The sequence below is a fragment of the Lynx canadensis genome, chromosome A3 (genome assembly GCF_007474595.2).
Source record: "Lynx canadensis isolate LIC74 chromosome A3, mLynCan4.pri.v2, whole genome shotgun sequence".
NCBI lineage: Eukaryota > Metazoa > Chordata > Mammalia > Carnivora > Felidae > Lynx > Lynx canadensis.
In genome coordinates, this window is record NC_044305.1 from 18639404 (window position 1) to 18664436 (window position 25033).

Below are 25033 nucleotides of genomic sequence, written 5' to 3' on the forward strand. Positions count from 1 at the left end.
CCTTGGTCATTGACTTGAATGACAATTTGGGGCTACTTTGAGACTTAATCTTCAATGCCATGGGTATTTTTCCCCCAATCAAATCATCTTTATGTTGTCCACCTCCCAGCCTAAATTGCCAGGAACGTAATTTAACTCTTCCTCAGTGAAGCCCAGCCCCATCCCAAACCTCAGTGATGGCAGTGTCTCGGGTGCCTGCGCCCTGTAGACAGAGCTGTGCGCTTTCCTGCCCCTGAATTCTGCTGGCTGCCACCTTCAGGTGAGCACATGGTCTCTTCGTTTGCCCCCGGGGCTGCTGTTTGCTGGTGGCTGTGCATTCTCTTCCCTCTCTCCCTCCTCTCCAGCCTTATGTTCACGACCCAGGACAGAAAAGAGGACCGAGGTAAATCAGGAAGTGTCACGGATAAATGACGTCACCTGTATAGGGACCTCATAAGTGGGAATGATGCCCTTTTTCTACAGAACTGAGTGCTAGAGCTTTCTGTCCTCCACCTCTCTTGGGTTTGATGTCCTTCTCGTGGTTTTCAGCATATTCACGTTTTTTTGCAATCATCACAACTATCTCAGAACGTTTCATGTTCTTAGAACATTTCATCACCCCAAAAGAAACCTCGTACGCGTTAGCAGTCACTCCTCATTCTCCCCTCAGCCCTTGGCAACCACCACTCTACATTCTGTCACTTTGGATTTACCTCTTCGGGGCATTTCCTACAAATGTGGTCATATAATGTGGCATTTTGGAGCTGCCTACTTGCAGTTACCATGTTTCTGTCTGTGTTGGGGCATTTTAACGGTGCTTCGTTCCTTTTTACAGCATAATAATAAGCCAGTTACATAGACATACCAAATGTTGTTTATTCATCCATCTGTTGGTGCACATTGAGATTGTTTCCACCTTTTGGCTATTGCGATGGTGATGCCATGAGTGTTTGTGTGCGAGTGTTTGTGTGAACATATTCTTACTTCTGTGTATATACCTAGCACTGGAATTACTGGGTTTTCTGGTAACTCGGTATTTAACTTGAAGTTGAAGAACTGCCAACTAATCTACAAAGTGGCTGTGCCATCTTATGTCCTGCCAGCAATGTACGAAGGCTCTGACTTCCCCCCATCTCCACCTGTACATGTTATTTGTCACTGTGATTGTAGCTATCCCAGTGGGGAAGTGGTATCTCCTTGTGGTTTTGGTTTTTCACTTCCCTGAAGACTAATGATGTTGAGCACTTTTTAATGCTTATTGGCCATTTGTAGATCTTCTTTGGAGGAAGGTCTGTTCAAATCCTTTACCAATTTTTAATTGGGTTGTCTTTTTATTGTTGAGTTGTAAGAGTTCTTCATACATGCCGGATACAAGCCCCTTATCAGATGGAGGACTTGCAAATGAATTCTCCCCTTCTGTGAGTTGTCTTTTTCACTATCTTGCTGGCAGTCTTTGAAGCACAACCGTTTTTAATTTTGACGGAGTCCAATTCACCTGGTTTTTCTTATGTAACTTGCACTTTCAGATATTCTTTTTGATGTCCCCAGTGACTTCTCTGGAAATCTGATTTGCTCACTGTGTACAGAATTGCATTATGCTTAGTTTTCCTGATTTGGAATTGTAAAGCACTTGCTTTAAAATGTTTGCCAGTAATAGAGGATGTTAGAAATGTTGATACTTGTGGAGGTGATAAACCCATTTCTGTGCCTTTAGCCTCAGGATGATAGAAAAAATACATCCTATCTATGCCCAGAGGTCATTTCACTGTCAGTGACAGTGGGACACTGGAAGCCAGTTCAGTAGCAGGGAGGGTGATTAAGTTCTTAGTGGGACCTTATTAGGCAACTATTGAATGATATCATTAGGAAGCTTAATGAAAATGTTTATGATGAAATCTTCAATTAAAAAAAAAATGAAACACAGGGCACCTGGGTGGCTTAGTCAGTTGAGCGTCTGACTCTTGATTTTGGCTCAGGTCATGGTCTTGTGGTTTGTGGGTTTGAGCCCTGCGTCAGGCTCTGTGCTGACAGCGTGGAGCCCGCTTGGGATTCTCTCTCACCATCTCTCTCTTCCCTTCCCCCGCTGGTGCTGTCTTTGTCTCTCAAAATAAATAAATAAACTTAAAAAAAAAAAAAAACGAAACACAAGTATGTGCCTTGTATGACTAAAATATGTGTTAAGACATTTGGACTAGGTTGAAGGGTATACAAAATTACAGGTAGTTTTAGTTTCATCTATTTTATTTAATACTGATATTTTATCTTAAATATCAATTTTAAGGTATTTTACCTAACAATTAAAAATTCAGTTTAAAAAAAGTGTGCATGATATTTCAAATCAGTGGGAGCAATGGTGACAAGTAGTTAGGTCTGGTGTGCTTATTCTTATCCCACCCAACTTTTTTTTTTTAACAGGAATTATTTTTTATCGTCATGATCATCAGGGTTAGACTTACAGAAAAATAGTTTGCTGTGAGTATTTAAGAACTTGAGTAGAGATATTTTGTCTCTTTACATTTTCATATTAAATCCAAATACTGATGATAAGGTGATTTTGGAATTAGAATTACTATTTATTTTAGTCATTACCAGTATTGCAGTTTGCTATGTTAATAATAGGGGTCCCAGAAACACTTTTCTCTCATGGCATCTCATGAAAGAATTATAATGATTTTATATGTAAATAAACCAGTCACTCCAATATTTGAAACAAATTTCATTGAAAAAAATTCTTTTTATTCGGATTCTGTGTCTCCCTCTCTCTGCCCCTTCCCTGCTCATGTTCTGTTTCTCAAAAGTGAATAAACGTAAAAAAAAAAAAAAAATTGAAAAAAAGAATTTTGGGGCACCTGGGTGGCTCAGTCGGTTGAGCGTCCGACTTCTGCTCAGGTCGTGATCTCATAGTCTGTGAGTTTGAGCCCCGCGTCAGGCTCTGTGCTGACAGCTCGGAGCCTGGAGCCTGCTTCAGATTCTGTGTCTCCCTCTCTTTCTCTGCCCCTCCCCGGCTTATGCCCTGTCTCTCTCTCTCTCTGTCAAAAATAAAAATAAACATTAAAAAAAATTAAAAAAAAAATAAGTTTATTTATTTAGGGAGAGAGAGAGAGAAAGCGCGCGCAGGGGAGGGGCAGGGAGAGGCGGGGAGAGAGAATCCCAAGCAGGCTCTGCACTGTCAGCCTGAAGCTCGATGTGGGGCTTAAACTCAAGAACCGAACCGCGAGATCATGACCTGAGCCGAAACCAAGAGTCGGACGCTTAACCGACTGAGCCACTCAGGCGCCCTTGAAACAAATTTCAAATGATCAAAGATGTTAAAATGTTTTGTTTGTTTCTTTTAAGGAACAAAAAGGCACCAAAGGAAATATAAAGGGAAGTAAGCACGATGCTAGGTCACGTGTATTATGCACACCCAAGGTGATGCTACAGTCTGAACTCCTGCACCGCAAAGTGGGTCCGTGGCTCCCCTGGCCCTCCGAGCTTCGGCTTCGGTCCGGGGTACAGCCAGTAACTAGGAGGTGCTCCCCCTTCCGTGGCCTGGACCGGGTGTGATAGGGCAGCAGACAGGGAAAGGCCGCAAAGGGAGGCCCGGCTCCTGTGGCAGCCAGCAGCCCCGCACCCACTTCGCACACTGAGGCTGACTTGGCCTCTGGGCCCGGCTTGGGGGAGGCAGAGGCGGTGTCTTGTTGTCATATGTGGGAAGGCTATGAAAAGAAAAACCCTTGTTGGCCCAAACATTTAAACAAGAGTTACACTAGGATGTTTTGTTCTCACTCTGACATGGTCAGAATTAATTTGGGCGTCCAAAACAGGATTATTTTGTTGTTGTTGTTTGGCTTTTGAATCTGAGTAACTTAATACAAGAACACAGAGGGAAATACAAAACAAAATGCATGGCTTAAGTCTGTCAGGGCATGGAACATCCCCTGGAACACCCCCAGGGCATTCTTCGGGGCATGATTTTGTTAGTGTTTGGGGGGCTTCACATTCAAGCTGCTGGTGACCTTCTTTGTGAAAAGGCCCCAGTGATCAGAGGCAAGCAGCTGAGTGTGTGTGGGCATCTGAGAAGTGCGTGGCCAGAGCCCGAGAGATCGTAATCACCGTTTTCTCTTCCTCCTTAGGTTTAATAGGGAAAACTTGCCTTCTGCAAACAACTGAAAAAACTGCCCTCAGAAACCGTTTCTTTGGCCCTCATGGAGCAGCTGGAACTTCCACAGTGAGGCCCTGGACAGGACAAGCTCTCTCTCCTGCCACCCGCCCCCCTCCCCCCACCGGCCCGACCCCGATCAGCCACAGCGGTGGTCGCCATGGCCAGCAAGAGGAAATCCACCACCCCGTGTATGATCCCGGTGAAGGCGGTGGTGCTGCAGGAGGCCGGTGTGGAGGCCCAGCCGGCTGAGACCTTGCCTGAGGGGCCCCAGCAAGAGCCGCCCCCTGAAGTGCCCGCCGGGGGCAGTGGGGAGGTGACCCAGATGCCCAGCAGTACCGACGGCACCACACTGGCCAATGGGCACCGGAGCACTTTAGACGGCTATTCCTATTCCTGCAGATACTGTGACTTCAGATCCCAGGACATAACCCAATTTGTGGGGCACATGAACTCAGAGCACACAGACTTTAACAAGGACCCAACTTTTGTATGCACTGAATGCAGTTTTCTGGCAAAAACTCCTGAGGGGCTTTCTCTGCACAATGCCAAGTGTCACTCGGGGGAAGCCAGCTTTGTGTGGAATGTGGCCAAGCCAGACAATCATGTAGTTGTGGAGCAGAGTGTCCCCGAGAGCACCTGCACTCCCGACGTCTCGAGTGAGCCCAACACTGAAGGGACCGACGGACAGGCCGAAATCATTATTACCAAAACCCCAATCATGAAGATAATGAAAGGCAAAGCTGAAGCCAAAAAAATTCATACGCTCAAGGAGAACATCCCCAGTCAGCCTGTCGGTGACGCGGCCTTACCAAACCCGTCGGCAGGGGAGACCGAGGCGAAGGAGGGGGACCACTCCTTTGTCGACGGGGCGGTCCCGGTCGGTCAGCCAGCCGCCGGCTCGGCGAAAGCGCCACACGTGGCCAACGGGCCCCCGATGGGAGCGGTGCCAGTCCTGCCGGCCGGCCTCGCCCAGTTCCTCCCCCTGCAGCAGCCACCCCCCGGGCGCGCCCAGCACCACCACCAGCCGCCGCCCACATCCAAGTCCCTCCCCAAGGTGATGATCCCCCTGAGCAGCATCCCCACCTACAACGCGGCCATGGACTCCAACAGCTTTCTGAAGAACTCGTTCCACAAGTTCCCCTACCCTACCAAAGCCGAGCTCTGCTATCTGACTGTGGTCACCAAGTATCCGGAGGAACAGCTCAAGATCTGGTTCACGGCCCAAAGGCTGAAGCAGGGCATCAGCTGGTCCCCTGAGGAGATCGAGGATGCCCGGAAGAAGATGTTCAATACGGTCATTCAGTCTGTGCCCCAGCCCACGATCACCGTCCTCAACACGCCCCTGGTTGCCAACGCCGGCGGCGTCCAACACCTCATCCAGGCCGCCCTCCCAGGCCACGTGGTGGGGCAGCCAGAGGGCACGGCAGGTGGCCTGCTGGTCACTCAGCCACTGATGGCCAACGGGCTGCAGGCGCCTGGCTCGTCCCTACCGCCGGCAGTCACGTCTGTCCCCAAGCCGCCCGCCGTGGCGCCCATCAACACGGTGTGCTCCAACACGACGTCGGCTGTGAAGGTGGTGAACGCGGCTCAGTCGCTGCTCACGGCGTGCCCCAGCATCACCTCCCAGGCCTTCCTCGATGCCAGCATCTACAAAAACAAGAAGTCTCATGAGCAGCTGTCGGCTCTGAAAGGAAGCTTCTGTCGGAACCAGTTCCCGGGCCAGAGCGAGGTGGAGCATCTGACCAAAGTGACGGGCCTCAGCACCAGAGAGGTGCGCAAGTGGTTCAGCGACCGCAGGTACCACTGCCGGAACCTGAAGGGCTCCAGGCCCGTGCTGCCCGGTGACCATGGCCCCGTCGTCCTTGACCCCGGGCCAGACACGCCCTTCGCCCCGGCGGCCAAGGCCCCAGAGGGGCCCTGCGTCCCACCGGCGGCCACCCTGGCCGCCCCTCCTTCAGCCAGACGGCAGGCCTGGCACCAGACCCCCGACTTCACGCCGACCAGGTACAAGGAGCGAGCCCCCGAGCAGCTCCGAGCCCTGGAGAGCAGTTTTGCACAAAACCCCCTTCCTCCCGATGAGGAGCTGGACCGCCTGCGGACTGAAACCAAGATGACTCGGAGGGAGATCGACAGCTGGTTCTCGGAGAGACGCAAGAAAGTGAGCGCCGAGGACACCAAGAGGGCCGATGAGGGCGCCGCTCCGGAGGAGGCGGCGGCGGCTGCGGAGGACGACGTGGGAGAAGAGGAGCTGGCTGGCGACCTGAGGGTCCCTGGCGGAGACGGCTCCCCAGAAGGGGCCGGTGGCCACGCGCTGGCCGAGCGCAAGGTCAGCCCCATCAAGATCAACCTCAAGAACCTGCGAGTCACCGAAGCCAACGGCAAGGGCGAGCTCCCAGGGCTGGGTGCCTGCGAGCCTGTGGACGGCGGGCCCGGCGAGCCGGCCGAGCAGCCCCCGGGCAAGGCAAGCTGCAAGAAGACGGCCCAGCAGCGGCACCTGCTGCGGCAGCTCTTCGTGCAGACGCGGTGGCCCAGCAACCAGGACTACGACTCCATCATGGCGCAGACCGGCCTGCCGCGGCCCGAGGTGGTGCGCTGGTTCGGGGACAGCAGGTACGCCCTGAAGAACGGCCAGCTCAAGTGGTACGAGGACTACAAGCGGGGCAACTTCCCCCCGGGGCTGCTGGCGGTCGCCCCTGGCAGCCGGGAGCTGCTGCAGGACTACTACCTGAGGCACCAGACGCTCTTCGAGCGGGACCTGCAGAGCCTGTGCGACAAGACCCAGATGAGCTCCCAGCAGGTCAAGCAGTGGTTCGCTGAGAAGATGGGCGAGGAGACCCGGGCCGTGGCGGACACCGGCGGCGAGGACCAGGGCGCCGGTGAGCCCGCGGCGGCTCACAGAGGGACTGGTGACGGGTACTCGGAGGTGTCGGAGAACAGTGAGTCGTGGGAGCCCGGAGCCCCCGAGGCCAGCTCGGAGCCCTCTGACGCGCCGAGTCCCCAGGCTGCACTGGAGCTGGGTAAGGAGGCCCCTGGGAGTGCAGGGCCATCCTCCGTGGGGAGGGTAGGAGGTCCCCGATGGCCCGGGGGTGCCTGCCATCTCTGAGGCTGCCCCACAGCAGGAGCATTCGGCACAGGATGTGACTCTGACACAGGGTGGAGAGTTGTGTTTTTATTTTGTTTCACGTTTCTCCAAACCTGTGCAGGGGGCGGGAACACAGTGAACCTACGAGGGTGCCAGCTTTTCTAGCCATTTCTTAGCAATCGGAGAACAGGTCAAAGTGCCATCTGAGTCCGGCAGACCCACCACCCCTGCATAGGAGAGAGCAGTGGGGCTATTGAGGAAATTCAACTCATCTTGGCGAGCAGAAGGAAAGAGGGGCTTTAATCGTCCTCAGATACGTGAAGCCCTTTTTTTTAAATGATAAAAGTCCTATAAATTTGTATTTCTTTCTGATTTGTTGTTCTTTCTGATTTGAAGTAATAGAAAGTCATCTTCCTTCTTGTGGAATCAAAAGCCTGCATTTTGTTCCTCAGTTTCTCTGGATCATATTTCTGGGATTATTAGAACTTGAAAGAAAACTTGAGATGATTTTATTGAAGGTAGTTTTGTAGCCACAGATAAGTCACATTGTCAGTATTGGATCCTGACCCGAGTTCCCAGCCCGTCCTTTCCCTCCCCACCTTTGGGTATTTGTCTCCGTAGAGGCCTCCCTCATCACAGGATGGCCAGGAGCGATCAAACTTAGCTCTTCACAGGAGGCTGTGGGAACTGAGGAAGTATCTGGATTCTCAGATTCTCCGATTTGGGGACATTTAGAAGTTGGTTCCAGGACCTGTTATTTCCAGACTTGAGCTTGTTTTCTTCAGGGCTCCCATGAGTCACTGAGGTCCTCATAGGGAGTGATGGGCCCCAGGGAACAGGAGTGGCTTCACAGGGCTGGTTGCCTCAGGCACCTTCTCCAGCCCTGGGCCTGCCCCTCGGGAATGCCCACCCTCCCTTGCTGGCAACTAGAATAAACCGATTTCATTTTTTGTTTTAAATTAAAATTTCCCTTAAGTGTATTCTTGGTTAGCTGGAAATAGGGTGGTGTTTACACAGCCCTGTGAATATATTTAAAGCCATTTAATTGTACGTTCAAAAATAGTTAAAATGGTAAGTTTTATGTTATGTATATTTTATCACAACTAAAAAAAAAAAAATGGCTAGCCTGGAGTTGGGATGAATGGGTTTGAGTCACGGTCCCTTGGGCTGGAGAATGGAGGAGTGGCTGGCAGGAAGGCATTGCTCGTGGCATTAAGAGGTCCCTGGAGCCAGCAGTAGCACCCTGGCACGGCGAGGATCAGGCTGTTTTGGGGGCTATACGAGCGGCAGCTGATGTGGAGGTGACAGGCATGTGTTTTCTCCTCAGAAACGGACTGAATTTGAACTGATTACACTGAAGGACTGGCCAGTCTGGGATGCCGCCTGCCACGTGAAGGGGCTCCACCCGACTCTCCGCTGCCACATGCTGTTCCCACGCCCGCCGCTGGGCACACACGAGAGCTTCTGGAGGCCTCGCTGCCAGCCCGGAGCCCACTGCCACCTTGGGCCCGCCACCACCAAGCGAGCCAGCCAGCGGGGATCGCAGAGTCCTCGTCAGTTCTTCCTCCCACAATGTAGGACCTTTCCTTTGCCTTCCAGTGGATAAAATAGTTCAGATTTCATATTCATAGACACAAATCAAGTTTTTAACATATAAATCTGCCTATATACATTTAATAAAACGTCAGATTGTAAACACTTTCATTACATAGAAACTTTGGTTAGCAAGCAGTACATTGCCGTCTACGTCATCTCTGAACATGCCCCGTGTCTCTTCTCTAGAGATCCCTGGGGCCACGCGTCCCCTCGGCAGCGGGCCGGGGGCACCGCACACTCAGAGGCGTACCTGTGCGCTCCTCCACGAAGGCAGGGCTTTTGAAGAGGTCTCTGCCGTCATGCCGGGCTCGCGTTGCCCTGCGGGATGATAATCTGTGCAGAAGCGCCGGTCCCTGCAGTTTGTACGTGATGGCGCGTGCTCGTCCCACCCGAAAGTCCTTACAGCCCTTCTCCTTTTTCATGGGCGTCGGAAGCATGGACCAGAACTTTTCGGTTCTCAGATCACCTTAGAGAAACGTTTGTTGTCAAGCCTGATGTACTGACCTATGTGCCCACATTTTTGTTTTTGTTTTTGTTTTTAATCTAGATGTGTTGAGAGTGAGAGGGAAATTGAGAAAAAGGGGGCTTAAAGTGGAAGCGCGCAGCCCCGGCAGGTGGCTTTGGCCGCTGTGGTGTTCAGAGCCCTTGACCCTCACTTGCTTCAAGGCTGCCTTTGGTTGGGAAGGAAGACCTGCACTCAGCCAGTAGTCCGAGTGAGAGCTGACAGGATCTGGGACTCCGGAGTTCTCAGAGCTGGGGTGGGCTTGCACGCGGGGGTTCCTGGCGGGACGCCCAGAGTACTCGCGGCCCTCACGCCAAGAGCCTGGCTGGGTGCTGGACATCACCGGACGGGTGCTTGTGAGGATTTTTCAAGTTCTGCATTTCTGTCCCCAAAACTTGGAAACAAAATCTTGGTCTACTTTAGCCTAATCCTCCCATCCGTTTTTTTTGTTTTGAGAAAATCACAGGAAAAGGTGCTTTTGCAACACTGGGGAACTTGCTTACAGAGCTGTACTACATGGTAAATCCTTCTCTCCCCAAGACGGGCTGCTCTGACAGCAGCGGGTGGAGGGTGGGGCAGGCAGAAGGCCCGTCACGTGTACTTCTCACCTTCTGGGGAGCACCCGCTTCCCAAAGCACCGCGACCACATGAGCATGCTCCTCCCGGGCCCAGGCTGGGTGAGTGGCAGGGCCTTTGGGCAAGAAACCCTGGTGGTGGGCTAGGCGTCGTCCTTCTCCCCAACCCCACGCGGGAACTGAACTGCGTGGGGCACTGTGCTGGCTTGGCTCCAAGGACTGAAGGTGGTGGTGGCGCCTTCTGCCTTCCAGGAGAGGGGCTATCTTTGCCAACCCCAAGCCCTTGAGCCCCTGTTCTTTTAAAGTGTCTTCTCTTCTCCAGGGCCCTGTAGGGACCACCTCTTAGTTGTTAACAAGTGAGTACTTGGCAAGTTTTGCACCCCATGTTTGTGTCCTTTCCATCTGAGTGTGAAGCTCTTTAGCCCCAAGGGCCTGTTTCCAGAATTGCCAAGAGTGGTGAGTGATTCTTCCTTCAGAGAACAGACACCTGGGATTTTTCCTTTAGTGTTTATGTACATGCAGATTAATTTATATATACACATAGATACAGGACAAATACTTTGAAACTTTACTCAGAAGATGTACATCTGAGGTGTGCACCTGAGGAATCTAGTGGCGTGTGGGTGCCGGGGACAGTAGCCTGTGTTGAAGGCAGTGCTGGGATCCCAGGTGCGGCTGGGGTGGCCCAGCCGGAAACCATCAGTGTCTGAGACACCACCCTGTGGGCCCCGCTCCAAGTCCTGCACATACTGGCCAGAGCGTTGTGTCTTTAGAGAGGGTTTTCTTGGTTATTTAATTTGTGTTCATATTTCATTTACAACCCAAACAGCAAAACAAAAAACGAATTACGTGGTAGACAAGTTGGTGCAGGACATAGGGACCCCGCCTCGGCACCAGCCTGTCTTTGAAAGGTGGGAAAGCTCCGTCCGGTGCTGCCGCCTGGGCGTGTTTTCCTCACAGATGTTCGCTCTCCCGACGCCCAGGGCCACCCCGCACATGGCAGGACCGCCCAGGTAAGGAGCCCCGCAGACTGGATGGTTCCTCCCCGCACTGTGCTCTTGGACCGGATTGGGTAGTGGGGTTGGAGCCTCAGACAATGAAAGGTGAAGGCAAGAGAGACAGGTCAGCGAGCGGGTGGCCCAGGAGATGTTGCAGCAGGTGCACAGGGCTTTGGGCGCTTGAGGAATACGGCTGCCCCGGCACGCGGAAGCACGCTGGCCCGGAACCGGAACTGCACCCCGTGCGTCAGGCCCCTGTCCTGCTGTGAGACATCACTGCGGTTTTGCACACCGCCGGAGGGTGTCTGTGACGTCGCCTCCATTAAGAAGGCAGTCTGTGGGCTGTAGAGCTGAGAGAGGTGGGACGGGGTTTCCTAAAGTGGTCGTTCCCCTCTTCTCCCGACGCACTTGGACTTGTCACGGTAGTAAAATCTTTGGTGTTTCTTGTTGCCTGTCTTGCACGTTTGGTTTATTAATACTTTTACATGGAGTTGTAGATCCAGTTCTAATGGGTGAAACTAGATCATCATTCTGATCAGAGAAATCTGAATTTATGATACATACACTTTGCATATTAAAAAAAATTTTTTTAATGTTTTTTGAGAGAGAGAAACAGAGCGCAAATTGGGACAGAGGCAGAGAGAGAGAGAGAGAGAGACACAGAGAGACAGAATCCGAAGCAGGCTCCAGGCTCTGAGCTGCCAGCACAGAGCCCAACACGGGGCTCAAACCCACGAACTGCCAGATCATGACCTGAGCCAAAGTTGGATGCTTAACCAACTGAGCCACCCAGGCGCCCCTACTTTGCATATTTTGATTACTTATTTGAATTCTTGACTATTAAAGAGCTTTTTGATTTGAGAGGAGCGTTCCCATTTTCGGGAGTCGAGGGTTCCAGAGTGTTGGATGGCCTGTTGGTGTTTGGTGTTTGGTAGCATCACGTGACTTAGAGCTCCTGGCTTGGCCAAGCTGCGTGGGTGACCAAAGCACCAGGACCTGAAGGCCTGCTTTCCGGAAGGACAGGTGCGGGAGCTGGGCAGGGTGCTGTACTGACGGTGCCGTCCAAGCTGGCCATGGGAGGCTGACCCACCGGGAAGTTTCTGCAGGTTTTCCAGGCTGAGTTGTGGCTCTTATCCTGCACAGGTCCTGTGTTACCTCCCTCTCCCCTCTGGCTCTGGGACATCTGTGCCGGGCCGCCTTCCATGGAGGGTGGGCGTTGGCCTTTCTGGCTGGGTGCTCGCCTTGTCCACACACCCTCCTCGGCAGCCTGCCTGTGCTGCCCGCTCTCGGCCCTGTTGCCTTGTGTCTGCCTGTTCTCTTCTTGTACCGAGATCCTTGGGTTTGAGCAGCTTTGTCAGTTTAAATGCCACAGTCCACGTGGATAAAGGCACTTTGTAGAAGAGAACCAGCCAAACCAAACCTGAAATTTGGGTTTTTTCTAATTTTCCCCCCTTTTCCTTGCTCAGAGTTTACTCAGGGCAGGTTATTGATTTGACCCACCTTTTGTATTAAGTTTACATTTTCCTTTATCTTATCAATGTGGAAGGCTCAGTTGTAAGCCGGAGAAGAAAAATCCTGTAGATGTGCTAGGGTCCACACAGCTACTTCCAGGCCAGAGCCAGCAGCTTCCTGGGGCAGGAGGCAAACAGGGCTTGGCTCTCCTCACTACTGCCCGGGGCCGTCTCCAGGTCTCCTGACTCCACTGCTTTGCTGAGGAGCACAGGCTCGCCTAGCCTTCTTCCTGCCCAGACCTTGGGGCGCATCTCCGTGTGGCTTGGGGACTGTCTGGCACCTGAGAAAGCAGGGAGTGGGGAGCCGAGCTTTCTTTTGAATGGACCCCTCCCCAAGCCCGGCTTCAATCTGAGGAAACCATCGTGCTGTTTCTCTGGCCACTTAGAACAGCCAGGCTGTGCGACACCAGGGCTGAGAAAACTAGGCAACGTCTCAACAAAGTGACGGGTTTTGATTTGGGCCAAGTGCCTGGGTAGAGGTGACGATCATGAGTGCCACCCAGGCAAGCTCTAAGTCCCACATGGAATGGCGAAGCCTGTGTTGTGTACCTTGGCACCGGTCGTCCCAGGAAGGCAGTTCACTGAGCCACCCAGCATCTGTATGTGGGGGGTGTAAAGTAAAGGGCTCAGGGCATTTGGCCCGGGGGGTGATCCAGGGTCTGCTTTTCTGTTCTACAGTCCTGAGCGCACTTGTGAAGACTGGCCACTAACCTGGCCTGTCTTCACCAGACTGGAGATCGGACAGCCCGGATCCAGCGGGAAGCAACGATTCTACCTGCCAAAGTCCAGAGCAGGGGCAGAAACCTGATGCCCGGCACGGCCTAGGCAGGCACTGGTCACCCCATGGACAAGGGTGGGAGCAAGCACCTGCTGCCTTGACTTTTAAAAACGCTCTCCTTGGTTTGCAGGACCGCCAGGATCCGCAAAGAGCATATGGCTACTGCTCTGCTGTCACCAGCCCCAAGGCTTTAGCAGCCCTCAGCGCCTGGCCCTTGTGGCTGCTCAGGCTGGAGCCAGAAGGAGGGGTCTGCACAGCGAGCACGACCCTTCTGGCGGGGGCAGGGGTAGCTGCCTTCTCTTCTGCTGTCTGCTGGGGGCAGGTGGCAAGCCAGGGTACTGGAGAGGGGTCTGAGCGTCCACCTGCCGTTAGTGCCTCTTCTTCTGGAGCCTGGCCCTCCTCTATGTGCACGTGCGTACCCCTGAGCACTTGAATGTCGATGAATAGCTTTTCCTGGCTAATGCTTTTATAACTCTTGTTCCTTTCCACTATAAGTGGGTGACTTAGGAGTATTTGGAAGAAGCATTCGGCTGGAGCCGAAGGTAAATTGTCCAGGGTAAAGACTGTTTGGAGTCCCTGAATATAGAAAGCTACAAGTGCGTCTTTCCCAGGAGTCAAGCCCCAGAGTAGATACACTGGTGGAGGGTAACAATCTACTCACGTGGTAGCTGTTCTGTCATTTGTGTTTAAAGAGAGAGATGGTCACTCATCCTTGGTTCCTACCCCCACACAGTGACCTCATTCTTGCAGTTTGCTTGAAATGCTGGTGGGGCAGGAGTCCCAGGCTGTGTGGAGCTGGCTGGAGGGGGAGCCAGGCCGCCCTCAGTACGGACCCAGCGTGGTCCTCGGGCCAGGGGAGAAGGGGTGGCCCGTGCAGAGGCGTTCCCGCGCTGCCGCGCCATTTAGCTGTGTCGGGAAAACCCGACTGTGCCATAATCGTTATTACGAAGAAAACGCCAACCAACCTTCCCCTCTCCCCTGCCAGCCACCGTCCATTGAAAGTTAACTGAGCACAGTCTTTGTGGAAGTCAGGGAGGTTGCCAGAGCTGCGGGGTCCTGCCTGAGAGTGCTGATTCCTGGTTTTCTACCATCCATTTACCTTCTGGTCTTCGGAGTGACCGGAGGCCCTGGGAATGGCTGGGGTGCAGTCAGCTTTAGTGCGCCTCCCAGAGAGATGGCTGAAAGACGTGGTCACCTTGGTGCTAAGAGACAACTGCCCTGTTTGCCCAGAGGCAATCTGCAACTTCACCAAACTATACAAGAGGGTCCCCTGACTGCGGTGGCCAGGGTGAGACCAAACCAAGGGGGCACACTCTGTCGGTCAGGCCTGGGTGGAATGGGAGTTCTTTATCCAGAGTACGTGTTTTTAACAGAAAGCCGTAACTCGCCTTCGGACAGTGGCTATGCTGAGGTGGGGGTGGGCTGTCCTCTCTGGGCTGCCTCCAGGCCTCACGAAGTCCCCTGTGGGGATGCTGCTATTTCTAAGATGCAAATTGCACATTTCCTAGATTTTGTATCTGTGGATTTGGAGAAGGGAGGGAGCAGGGACAAACTGCGTATACAATTTGATATGGGCCGAAATGGTACTTCAGATCTTTTGATTGTTCCTAAATAAAAACATAAATATGTTTCACATCTGCTGACTTTATTGTGTGGGGGAGCCAGAAAAACTAGAAACGTTTCACATCTGATTTATTCAGTGGGCAAGCCAGATCTTAAGCTTGGATGGATGAGCAAGGCCGTTCCCCTCAGCCCGCTTCAGGAAAGTTCCTCTCTCCGTCTCCCACGCTGCTGTGTCCACAGGCCTGGCTTCTGTGTGACAGAACTGTGAGGTTTCTAGAATTACGCTAAACAGACAAAAGGCAGGAAGGAGTCAGACTCACAGTCATCGGGTGTCTTGTGAGAAGGTGCTGGGAAGTCCTTTTCTTGTCCCTTCCCCCACCTCCTCCCGCCCAGTGAGGAGAATGTGCTCAGAAGCAGAGCACTTTCCTCTTTGCTAAGGGGGTGCCGGTGAATCGGTTAAGGATGCGGAGGCCTTAAAAGAATAGGATTTTTTTAAAAAGCTTAATTTCTGGGGCGCCTGACTGGCTAGGTTGGTGGAGCATGCGACTCTTAATCTCGGGGTTTTGAGGTCAAGCCCCACGTTGGGTGGCGAAATCTTTTCTAAAAGCCCAGTTCCTAAGATTCAGAGCAAGTGAATCTTGTTGGGATGACCCCGAGGGCCTGTGACAGGAAAAAGGAAGCCCAGACAGAAAATCACCTGGGGCAGACACACACCAAGGCTGGCCAGTGATTCTGGTCCCAGGTGGACACGGGGGCCTGTTCCCGACTTGATCCTTCTGGAGGCCAGCTGAAGTCTTGGGAAAACAGCTCTGTGCTGAGTAAAGCAAGAGCAGCCCGGTATGGCAGCCTGAGCCCGGGGTGAGTGCAGACTCGGGCAGGGGCTTTCTGGGACACAACTGTGGGCAGAGTGGGCAGTGGCAGCCCGCTGTGGGTGGCTGAGCTTCCTGGGGGCACTTGCAGTGGCCTCCGGGCAGGAAACAGAACCCCTGCCTGACTCCTGGGCAGGAGTCCCCTGGGGATCATCAGAGGAAGACCCAATGAGGAGTCTCCAGCGGAGACGGGGCTTGATCTCTTTAACTGAGATGTGAGGAAGCAGGAACTTACTCTGTTCTGTGAGCTACTTTGGTGGGATAACCAGATAGTGCTTATGATGGTTTTTCCCTTCTAAAGAACAGAAATGGCGAGAGAGGACAGGCTCAAACTTAAAGACAAGTGAGTTTTTAAGGAGCTCCAGCCTCCAGATGATGTTCAGGATGTGTCTGGTCAGAAAGGGGGGGGGGGGGGGGGCGGGGAGGTCTTGTGCCCACGTGCTTGTGGCCACAGATCCTTGTTAATGGCACTGTCCTCAACTGGAGTCAGAAACTGCTCCTGCCTTCCCCCTTTATAGAGGGGCTCTTGCCCTGACTGCTCTTTTTGCAGGAGCTTCGGAAAGCTGCTGACCTTGCAAGTAGTGCTGTGTGCACGTGTGCACGGGGTGAGAGAAGTGCAGGCCTGCAACTCTGAGCAGTTACTTGTCCCTGGTGTGCCAGCCAGCCAGGAGTGGTTCCTATTGGAGACAGCAGGAGAGGAGACTCCCCCTGCAGGGAGCCAGTCCACTTCTCATCTTTGCCCCTGGTACCATGGACTTCCTCTTCCTGACCGTGGTTTTCTGGTTTCCTCTGCCCACACTTGTAGCGTCTCAACCCTGACCTTCCATTCAGTTCACCCGGGAAAGCTTTTGAAAAATACCTATGCTGGGGCTGTAGGCACTGGTATTTTTTAGAAGCTTCCCAGATGATGCGTAACCCAGTGGGTAGAAACTCGTGCCAATCCAAGCTGCCCCACCACAGGGACGTGGCCCACATGCATGACGAGGCAAGCAACTACGCACCATAGGGCAAGACCTTCAGTCCCAAGTGAGGGTTTCCCCTCACCCCCATCCCTTCCCCTTTGTAGGGCCTCATGGGTCGATTAATGAGCTCAGGTCTGTCTGGAGGAAAAAGGAGGTGAAACTGATCTGTGTGCTTGCAAGACTGAGACTTGTCCTGTTTTCTACCAGGAAGAAAGATCAAGGCATTTGCAGTGAAAAGCCAAGTAGTATAGCCTGGGAGCCTGGAAGATAAGTGTGCCTCAGGTCCATGAAGCTGCCTTAGGGACGTCAGAGCTGTTCCTCTCCAAGTCATACTCCAGAAAGACACTTGTTCAGTAAATGGGGATTCATCCTGATTAAAATAAAAATGGTCAACACCAAAAAGCCAAGGATGTCCTGTGATGACAGGCAGCCCCTAACCGAGGGGTCAGCACAGAACTCTTCCTTCACACTGGACAAGCTCTCCTGGCCACAAGAACCTGGAGCAAGAAAACCCAGTTTAGAAGTTCAGGCCAACTTCCATCAACTCCCTTGTCGCTGGGAAAAGAACCATCCTTTTGAATAGGACAGAGAAGCTCTAGGGAGAAAGCCAAGGGGCCAGCAAGAACCTGAGCAGTGAGCGCTGATACTGGCTCTTATATCTAGTTCAGTGGATGAAAGGAAGTATTTTAAACTGATCCCAGTTCTCCAAGTGGGTGGTGCTCAGAGGGAACTAGAATGAACCAGGACTTGCCCTCAATCTGTCAAATTGGGAATTGTTAGGTCTTGGTCTGACTTATCATATAGGAAAGGGATGCTCCGAACCTGTAATTCTTTTTTTTTGAAGAGGGCGCAAGTGAGCAAGGGGGCAGAGAGAGACTCGGGGCTCACCCAGGGTTCATGTTACCTGAAGCAGGGCTCGAGCTCACCCCTTTAAGTGGGCCTCAAACTCATGAACTGTGAGATCATGACCTGAGCTGAAGTCAGGGGCTTACTGGCCGAGCCACCCACATGCCCCTCAGAACCTGTAATGTAACTCTTAATCAGCCTTGGACTTAACAATCTTGCTCTCCATGCTTTGGTACGTGAATTATCACACCAGCGATACACTAATTACCATCTTAAGAACCAACTGATTACACTTACCTGCATCTTTTCAGGATCCCTGGGCTGGCTTTTTAATGCTCGTCCCCATCCATCCACCAGGCAGGCAGCTCTGTGTGTGGCATCGTGTTTGACCTACACCGGCGCAGACCACCATGAAAACAGCCACAGGAAGGTAAGGGCAGTGCCTTTTCAACCACATCTGGGCAGAGATTTGGTTGCAAGCTATCGAGGCAACCAGAGTGGCACCCGGCAACCTCCTTTTGAAAGGCGGAGGCTTCTGTGAACTGGGAAAGGGCTCCGGCTGCATCCCCGCTCACCAGGGTTGGCAAGCTGCAGGGATTCGGGCTGCTGTCCCCGGACATCCTGTCTGCAGGGGAGCTGGAAGAGCAGGTGTTCTCACCCCACTCCGTAGCCCAGAGGAGGGAAGAGATGCTTGACCTGGGAAGTTGCCAAAAACTTCCCACCTGCCTGTACCGCACAATAACCACCTGACAAGTTGTCTCCAGACAACCGACTTCCCGGGGCCCGTGAAAGAGCACCCAAGTTAAAAGGACACGGGGCCGATTTATGTGGCAGTCAGATCTTAAGAGGCCAGCACAACTGGCAACTGAGGCCGAATGAGGGCAGTGGGCTTGCGTGTGCCAAGTGCCAGCTGTGCCGAAGGGCACCCTTGTGCCCACGGGCCTGCACCCCTTCGTGGGGCTGCCTTCCCAACCTTCCCGTCTCCTTTCCAGGGTCTTCTCACCAGCTCAATGGAAGCAGCCAGCTGCATGGTGACCGCTCCCTCACCTGCCCACACAGCGGGCCGATCCTTAACCCTTTTCTGTCCCTAAGGGAACGCACACTGCGTTGTCTTTGCCTTCCAACAAAAACCACCTGACCAGAATAAGCTTTGCTGTTTTCCTCCCACCCCTGGCCCGTTCCCGACAGCCTTACCATCTGTAGCACAGCTGTCCCCACATGTCGGGTGGTCGCCGGCCCCTCCCTGTGGCTCTGCTCCAAGGTTGCCCTCCAAAGGTGAGGAGCAAGGAGAGTCACTAACTTTGTTACAATACTACTGAGAAGAAAAATAATACTGCTGTTCTTTTCAAAAGGAAAGCTTTTCTAATAAAATTTACGATTTTTGTTAATATTCTGATTATAAACCAAACGTTGGCAGCCATATGTAGATATGTTTGCTATGGACAGGATTGCGAGGTCATACTTGCAAAGACAACTTTAGAATTAGTTTAAATAAACCAATACATTTTCTCAGAAATTGTATAATTTCCTTCGGTTTACAATCCATGATCTGGGAAGTTTAATGTAATGTTAAATAATTTACTTTCTACCCTAAAAGTAAACTATAGAAAACTGAATCACTATTAGGATTGAATAACAAGGCTTTAACGGCTCAGTGGTTTTTCTTAAGAGTATATAAATATATAAATCTTGAAAAGGTAACACTGTTAGTTGAGCTGTAAAATCCATAAAAATAACAGTTCTGCCACAGTGCACAGACCAGTTCATTCGTTTTGCTTCCCCCACCCCCCAACCAAGCAGCTTTCCGGTTAGAAGTGGAAGACAGAGAAAATCATACATCCTATGTGAAATAATGAACATGGTAGGAAACGGTGTGCAAAAAATAACCTTTAAAATTCCATACTCCAACATCACAGATGCCCAGCAAGAGGACTTTCAACTGGTTTAATGAATATTTGGGCTGATCTCCACATCCTCCCACAGTGCTGTCCGCAGACTCAGAGCCCAGGTCTTATGCTGCAAGAGGGAGAGTGGTCTTCGGTCTGGAACAGGACGGGGGTGGGGGGAGGGGTCCCCTAGCTGACCTGCTGAAGGGTGCCTTGAAGAAGGGCCTGTCAGTTGTGTGCAGGAGCTTCCCGAAGGTACTGGGGAAAATCCCCGGCGTGGCCTGCGACCTGCTCCTCCGTTCTGGCCACGCGGGCACCCATCTCCGACAAAGGCCTCAAGTCCGCTGACCTTGCTGTTAGACCTTCCATTGCTCGGTGGCCTCTGCGTCAGAGCGAGGCACGCCCTCCCAACGTGGCAGGAGCTGCTGTGCTCGGCCAGCACGGCCACACACTCGTCTACCCTAGTGAGCAGGTCCGGATTCCAGGCTCACATCCCGAGTGTCAACCTTGGGCTGCCTCCCGGCTTTGGGCAGCAGGCAGGTGGTGCAGCCCAAGGCAGGGCAGGACATCCGGGTCCCCCTCATCCTCCCATGGTCCTGAGGGGCTGCTGTCCCCATTCCAGGCAGCGCCCTGGGCCTTGGCCTCCTCAGGCCCCTCACACAGTGGCCTGCAGGGCGACCCTCCATGGCCCACAGCAGCCTGGCTTGCCCAATGCTGCTATTTCTAACACGATCCCCTGTATCTTGGAGGCTGGGCTGTGTTCCCAGCCACGGGCAACATGCCCTTGTGCTGTGTCCTCTTCCTTGAGCAGGGGGGGACCCTCTCCAGGCAGGTCCTGTGCTCCTCTGCCCTGGCTCCAGGGCCAAACCGTGGGGGGCATCTACCCCCACCCCTGCCCGGCTGGGGTTTTAAAGCTACAGGACAATGTAAACTTGGGTTTGTTTCCCTGGCCCCATGAGGCTGCTGCGGTTCCTTAGAGCCTCCTGTGCCACAGGCTGAGGCAGCCTCTCTCCAAGGGGCTGCAGCCATGGTCCTGGCCCCATAGATGGAAAGCTCCATCTCCAGAAGTCAGGACCAGAGGTGTGTGCTTAATTAATTTGAGACACAGTACAGTGTTTGCCTTCCCCCAGAGCTGGGGCACGGAGGCCCCGAACAGTAAAACAACTCATTAATGGCTTGGTTTTGTCTAGCAGTCACTGCTGGAATCCAGGCTCCAGGCTACGGGGCCAGGAAGGCTGCCACGACAGGCCACTTCTCAAGAACCCGGCTCACGGCACTCCACGAGGTGCATGGCACCCGCTGCTCTCAACGAGGCTGGCACACAACTAGAGGCGGTTGTCCCCGTTGACCCGAGTCCTTCGTGGGGCCCTGGACACAAGGAGAGAGTGTCCTTACCAGCGGTGGGGCCTCAGAGTGCAGTGGGACAGCCCAAAGCCAGACAACTGTAACTTCCACCCACCCAGGAGGCAAGAGAAGGACCCAGAGGGGCAGCAAGCACTTCTTCCCATCGCTCCCACCATCCCCCGCCTCCAAGCTGCACACTGGCCACCCATCCTCCAGCCCCTCACCTCCGTTCCCGACTGTCAAAATGGTCTGCCAGATGCTCTTGGGAGATACGAAAGTCCTCAAACGGCTGCTGGTAGCGGGCTTCAAAGGAACCTTCCCGGCCCCGGCCATGGAACAGCTGACCCGAGGCATCGGAGCCCCGCTCGCGCAGAGACATACTACTGAAGGGACTGACGTCACCGTTCTCCTGCTTCAACAAGGGCGGTGCACAAGAGATCAGTGCCTCCCGGGGCCTTATGAGGCTGCTGCCTGGCTCCTCCCCAGCCCCCCTTCCTCGTGCTCACCTTGGCAGGGAAAACCTCGATCCTGATGAGCAGGGAGGCCAGCTCCAGGTCCTCACTGTAGTTGTTCTTCAAAGGTACGGCTCTGTATCCTAGGAGAAGGCCTGGCCCTCAGCCCAGGAGGGAGCCAAGCAGGGGCCTGCGCCCCCCCACCCCCCACCCCGTCCCCAAGCTAGATCCCGGGCACTGTCTCTAGGAAGGATCCTCACCTGCCTTCAAGCCCTTTACTGGGAAGGTGGCCTGAGCCAGGAAGTTCTGGTCACTGAACATGTCCTCCTCATACACCACAAAGCGCAGGAAGGCGAATTCCGGGTTACTGATCTGGAAGTGGAAGGGCTTGGCGGGCCAAACAGGGTTCAGTCCGTTGTCCACTGCAAAAGTCAGGGCAGAAGGCCTCAGGCCACCACCAAGAGAGGACAGGGTCACTGGCGTGGTTGAGTGGGGAAGGCAGACCTACCCACAAATTCTGTCTTCTGTTTGATGCTGTCATACTCTGCTCCGGCCACCTCAATCTCCACAAAAGGACACACAATGCCTCGGCCATTCTTCGGCAGGTGCCGGGCCCCCAGCACCTGTAAGGCAGGGTAGAGATGGGCTGGGGGACTGTCCTTTCCACTCCCTCCAAGTCCTCACTATGCAGTGGAGGCAGTGCGCCCTCTGCTGGGCCCCAAAGACATGACCCACTAAGTGGCTCATGGCATCAGGGGCCTGAGCAGTGGTATTGGAAGAAGCTTCAGCCAAACTTCTCATGGGAGTTTCTGCAATCTACTTCATCAAACTCATGTCTGTTTCAATATGCAAATCTTTTAAGTTACTTCCCCACAAGGTTAAAAAAAAAAAAAAAATCGAAGTCTCTTCTCGGGAAAGCAGTACCCACTCACCTTGTGCTATCCTCACTTCCTTCAACACTGCTCAGCCCCACCCGCCCCACACCCCACAGCTTCTCACCAGGGGGCATCAAGTGCTCAGGGACTGTTCTAAAAGAGAGCTGGGGATGGGGGTCACTCTCCCTCAAGCCCCGTTCCAGTAAGTGCCATCCCGCTGGCTCCTGCGGATAGCTCACCACGGGCCCTGGTTTCCTGTCCTGCCAGGCAGCGGCTACCCATGGCCTCACTGGACAGCCTGACTCTTCAGTGCCAAGAACTGGCTGCATTTAGCCCACCTGCCTCGGGCTTTCGCCACTCTGGGCCCAGCCCCACGGTGGAGACTTGCAGCTGCCTTCCTATCTCAGAGGACGGTCACACCTTCCTCATGCTCAGGAGCCAGTTCGGTGCCCCCCGCCAGTCACACAAACCGGCACCCCATCCCTGACTCCAAAAACGAGCCCCAGAAGAGCAACCCCTGCCCACCCTAAAGCCCATAGGCGAGCACCACCCACCTCGATGCAGATGGCATATGGCTCCAGGCCTCGGAGGCTGCTCTTGTCAAAGGGATCAAAGGCCTCATCCCGCATGGTGCTCGGCTGCAGCACGTAGCCACAGTGGCCACCGGCCATGAAGAGGGCCTGGTTCATCTGCATAGGCTTGTCTGAAAGAGCCGAGTTACAGCGGACTCTGGCCCGATGGCGCCCCTCCCCACCCCACGGGGCACCTTCTCACCTGGGGTCTGGAAGTTGAGAGCCACGAGCTGACTGCCACAGATCCACATGGGCAAGGGGTCGTAATTGGAAGAGTCCAGCCGCTGGCCCTTGGGGTAGATGCGGGAGAGCTGCAGCCGGTTGTACTGGAGAAACTTCTTGCCTTTGGCCTTGTTCACGTATTTCTCAGCCTTGGTTTCCGGGAAGGACGACATGTCCCGGTAGCAGGCACGTTCTGTGCCAATCTCTGGGCCAAACAGGGAGAATGCTTACAGAGCCCACCCACCCGGGCAGCTCCCCCACCCCCCATACAAAGGGACAAAATGTACGTCTTCCACCTGCCAGGGAGGGCGCCCAAACACACCCCCACCAGCCCTCGGCCCTTACTCTCTTCATCAAAGGGAACAGGCCGACAGTAGACAACCAGCTCGGAGAGCTCCAGGGCGATCTTCTTCCTCCGCTCCATCATCTTGCCCTCCGTGAGCTGGTGACACACACACATGGCCTGATGCCCCACCCGGAAGGATGCCCCTGCCAGCTTAGGCATACCCACAGTGCAGGTACTCTCTAGGCCCTGCCCTGTCCCCCGAATCTCCCACACCCCACTGGACAGTACACCCCAGAATCCTCCTTCCTTTTCTCTGCCCCCAAGGCCACACTTGCCCTCCTAGGACTCTTAGAGGCTGATGTCCTCATCACCCACACCCCAGTGACAGCTCAGGGTCCTGGGGTTGGCTGCACTCTTTGGTGATGCTTTGTGACCATCGGGTACCCAGCCTCCCTTAAGCAAGGCAGCCTCCTGTGACTTCAGTGGGGACTCAGGTCTCGGTGCTGAGGAGACTCCTCCCACCTTGCGGGCCTAATGGCTTCACACCCTCAGATGCCCCCCTGCCCGACACAGCCACCCACCCACCGTGCCACTCACAAGCGCATCCCGTCCTGTCCTCATAGCTCCGGAGGCCCACTTTCTTCCATCAAGGGCTCCTACACTCACATTCTTACTTCCTCTTCCAGCCCAGACCCCAGAATCCATCCCCTCCACCAGCCAGTCTGCCAATAAAATCCTCAGCACCTTCTGTTCTCTTTGCGGCTCACAGGTACCCATCCTCCAAAGCAGCCACAGACCTGCCTTGTCGCCCTCCACCCACACCAACCACCCGGGGAATGGCCATCACACAGAATTCCCTTAACCCCTGTGAATACATCCTTCCCTCCGCTCCCCCAGGCTCAGCGGAAGTGGCCTCCCTCCTCTCTGCTGGCTCCTCCTACAGCCAAGCGTGAAAGCTGGCCCCAGCTCTAGCCCCATAGAGACCCACCACCATGGTTCCTAGTAGTGACACTAGGGCCATTTGCTGCTGCCAAAACCCCGGGCACTTTCAGGTTATCGTGCCCGTTGGTACCTCTGCAGCCCTCACACATCAGATACCATCCACCTCTCGGCCCTGCCCTTCCAGGCTCCCCCTGCCACCAACACCCTCCAAAGTTAAACCCTCTCCCCACTCCACACCACCCATTCCTCCCAAGCCTCTGGGCACCCGCTCCTGCTTCCAGCACAAGACTGCTCTTGCTCGGCCCCTGTGTGTCCAACTGCCGACCATGCAGATCCACAGGGCGGCCCACGGCCGCTATCCATCTCTGTCCTGAACGAGCCACACGGCCTGCTGTGTGTGTGTCTGTGTGTGTGTGTGTGTGGTTTCCTCCAGGTCCCAGCCTAGAGGCAGGCCTGGTGCTGCAGGCCTCACCCCCAACAGGTTCACATGCTGCCCACCTGCACCCCACAGATGCCCCTTACCCTGGCGTCTGCCGTCTGGGCCACTTCTCGGATTTTCTTCACCCAGTCCTGCAGCTCCTCTTGTGAGTCAGCAGCGACATCCAGGGACCAGTGCGCCACGGAAGCCATACTGATGGAGAAGACGAACAGCCGGTTGTTCTTGCCCTCGGGACGGATGGCTGGGAGAGCAAGAGAAACAGCGCTTGGAAAGACGTCCCCGTCCCCCACACTACAGCCCAGGCACTGGCTCGGAGCCCCTCACCACCTGCCCTCCACCCCACGGGGTGTGAGGGAGGTGATGCTGCGCTGCCAGGAGAGGCGACCAGGGCTCAAACCCCGGTCTCGTGCGGGTCACGTGCCCCACCCTGTCTCCAAGGTCCCGTCACACCGTGGCCCAACCTACAAGGACTGTGGAGGTCAGCTAGCCTTCCGCATCACCCAGTGCCTGGCTCAGGGTAAGCATGTAGGGGGTCAGAGCTGGAGGTGAAGAATCGAGACTGGGGTGTCAAGAGAGTATCCAAGCACAGGGAGAGCTCAGAGTGAGGACA

General features: G+C 54.0%; 2 protein-coding genes across 5 annotated transcripts in view; one reads left to right on the forward strand and one right to left on the reverse strand.

The window, feature by feature from the left end:
* ZHX3 (zinc fingers and homeoboxes 3) overlaps positions 1-8800 on the forward strand; it is a 63491-nt gene extending 54691 nt beyond the window's left edge. For both annotated transcript variants that reach the window (XM_032592567.2, XM_032592568.2), the window contains exons 2-3: positions 4095-7140; positions 8533-8800. In XM_032592567.2, coding sequence (XP_032448458.1) covers positions 4281-7140; positions 8533-8543 — 2871 coding nt within the window. In that variant the 5' untranslated portion in view covers positions 4095-4280 and the 3' untranslated portion in view covers positions 8544-8800. The remainder of the gene's footprint in view (positions 1-4094; positions 7141-8532) is intronic.
* Positions 8801-14793: 5993 nt separating this feature from the next.
* Positions 14794-25033, reverse strand: part of PLCG1 (phospholipase C gamma 1) — a 40791-nt gene continuing 30551 nt past the window's right edge. Inside the window, exons 24-34 of one of the 3 annotated variants that reach the window (XR_003967604.1) lie at positions 24507-24664; positions 23102-23198; positions 22737-22961; positions 22517-22665; positions 21596-21710; positions 21348-21509; positions 21142-21230; positions 20860-21047; positions 17703-20659; positions 15426-15522; positions 14794-15012 (exon numbers count right to left, since the gene is read on the reverse strand). Coding sequence is in view for 1 of the 3 variants with exons in the window: in XM_030309592.2 (XP_030165452.1) it covers positions 20617-20659; positions 20860-21044; positions 21142-21230; positions 21348-21509; positions 21596-21710; positions 22517-22665; positions 22737-22961; positions 23102-23198; positions 24507-24664 (1223 nt within the window). In the remaining 2 variants the exon portion in view is untranslated. Of the gene's footprint in view, positions 15013-15425; positions 15523-17702; positions 20660-20859; positions 21048-21141; positions 21231-21347; positions 21510-21595; positions 21711-22516; positions 22666-22736; positions 22962-23101; positions 23199-24506; positions 24665-25033 lie in introns of those variants that run through there. The other 2 variants (XR_003967605.1, XM_030309592.2) reach the window with 2 other exon arrangements.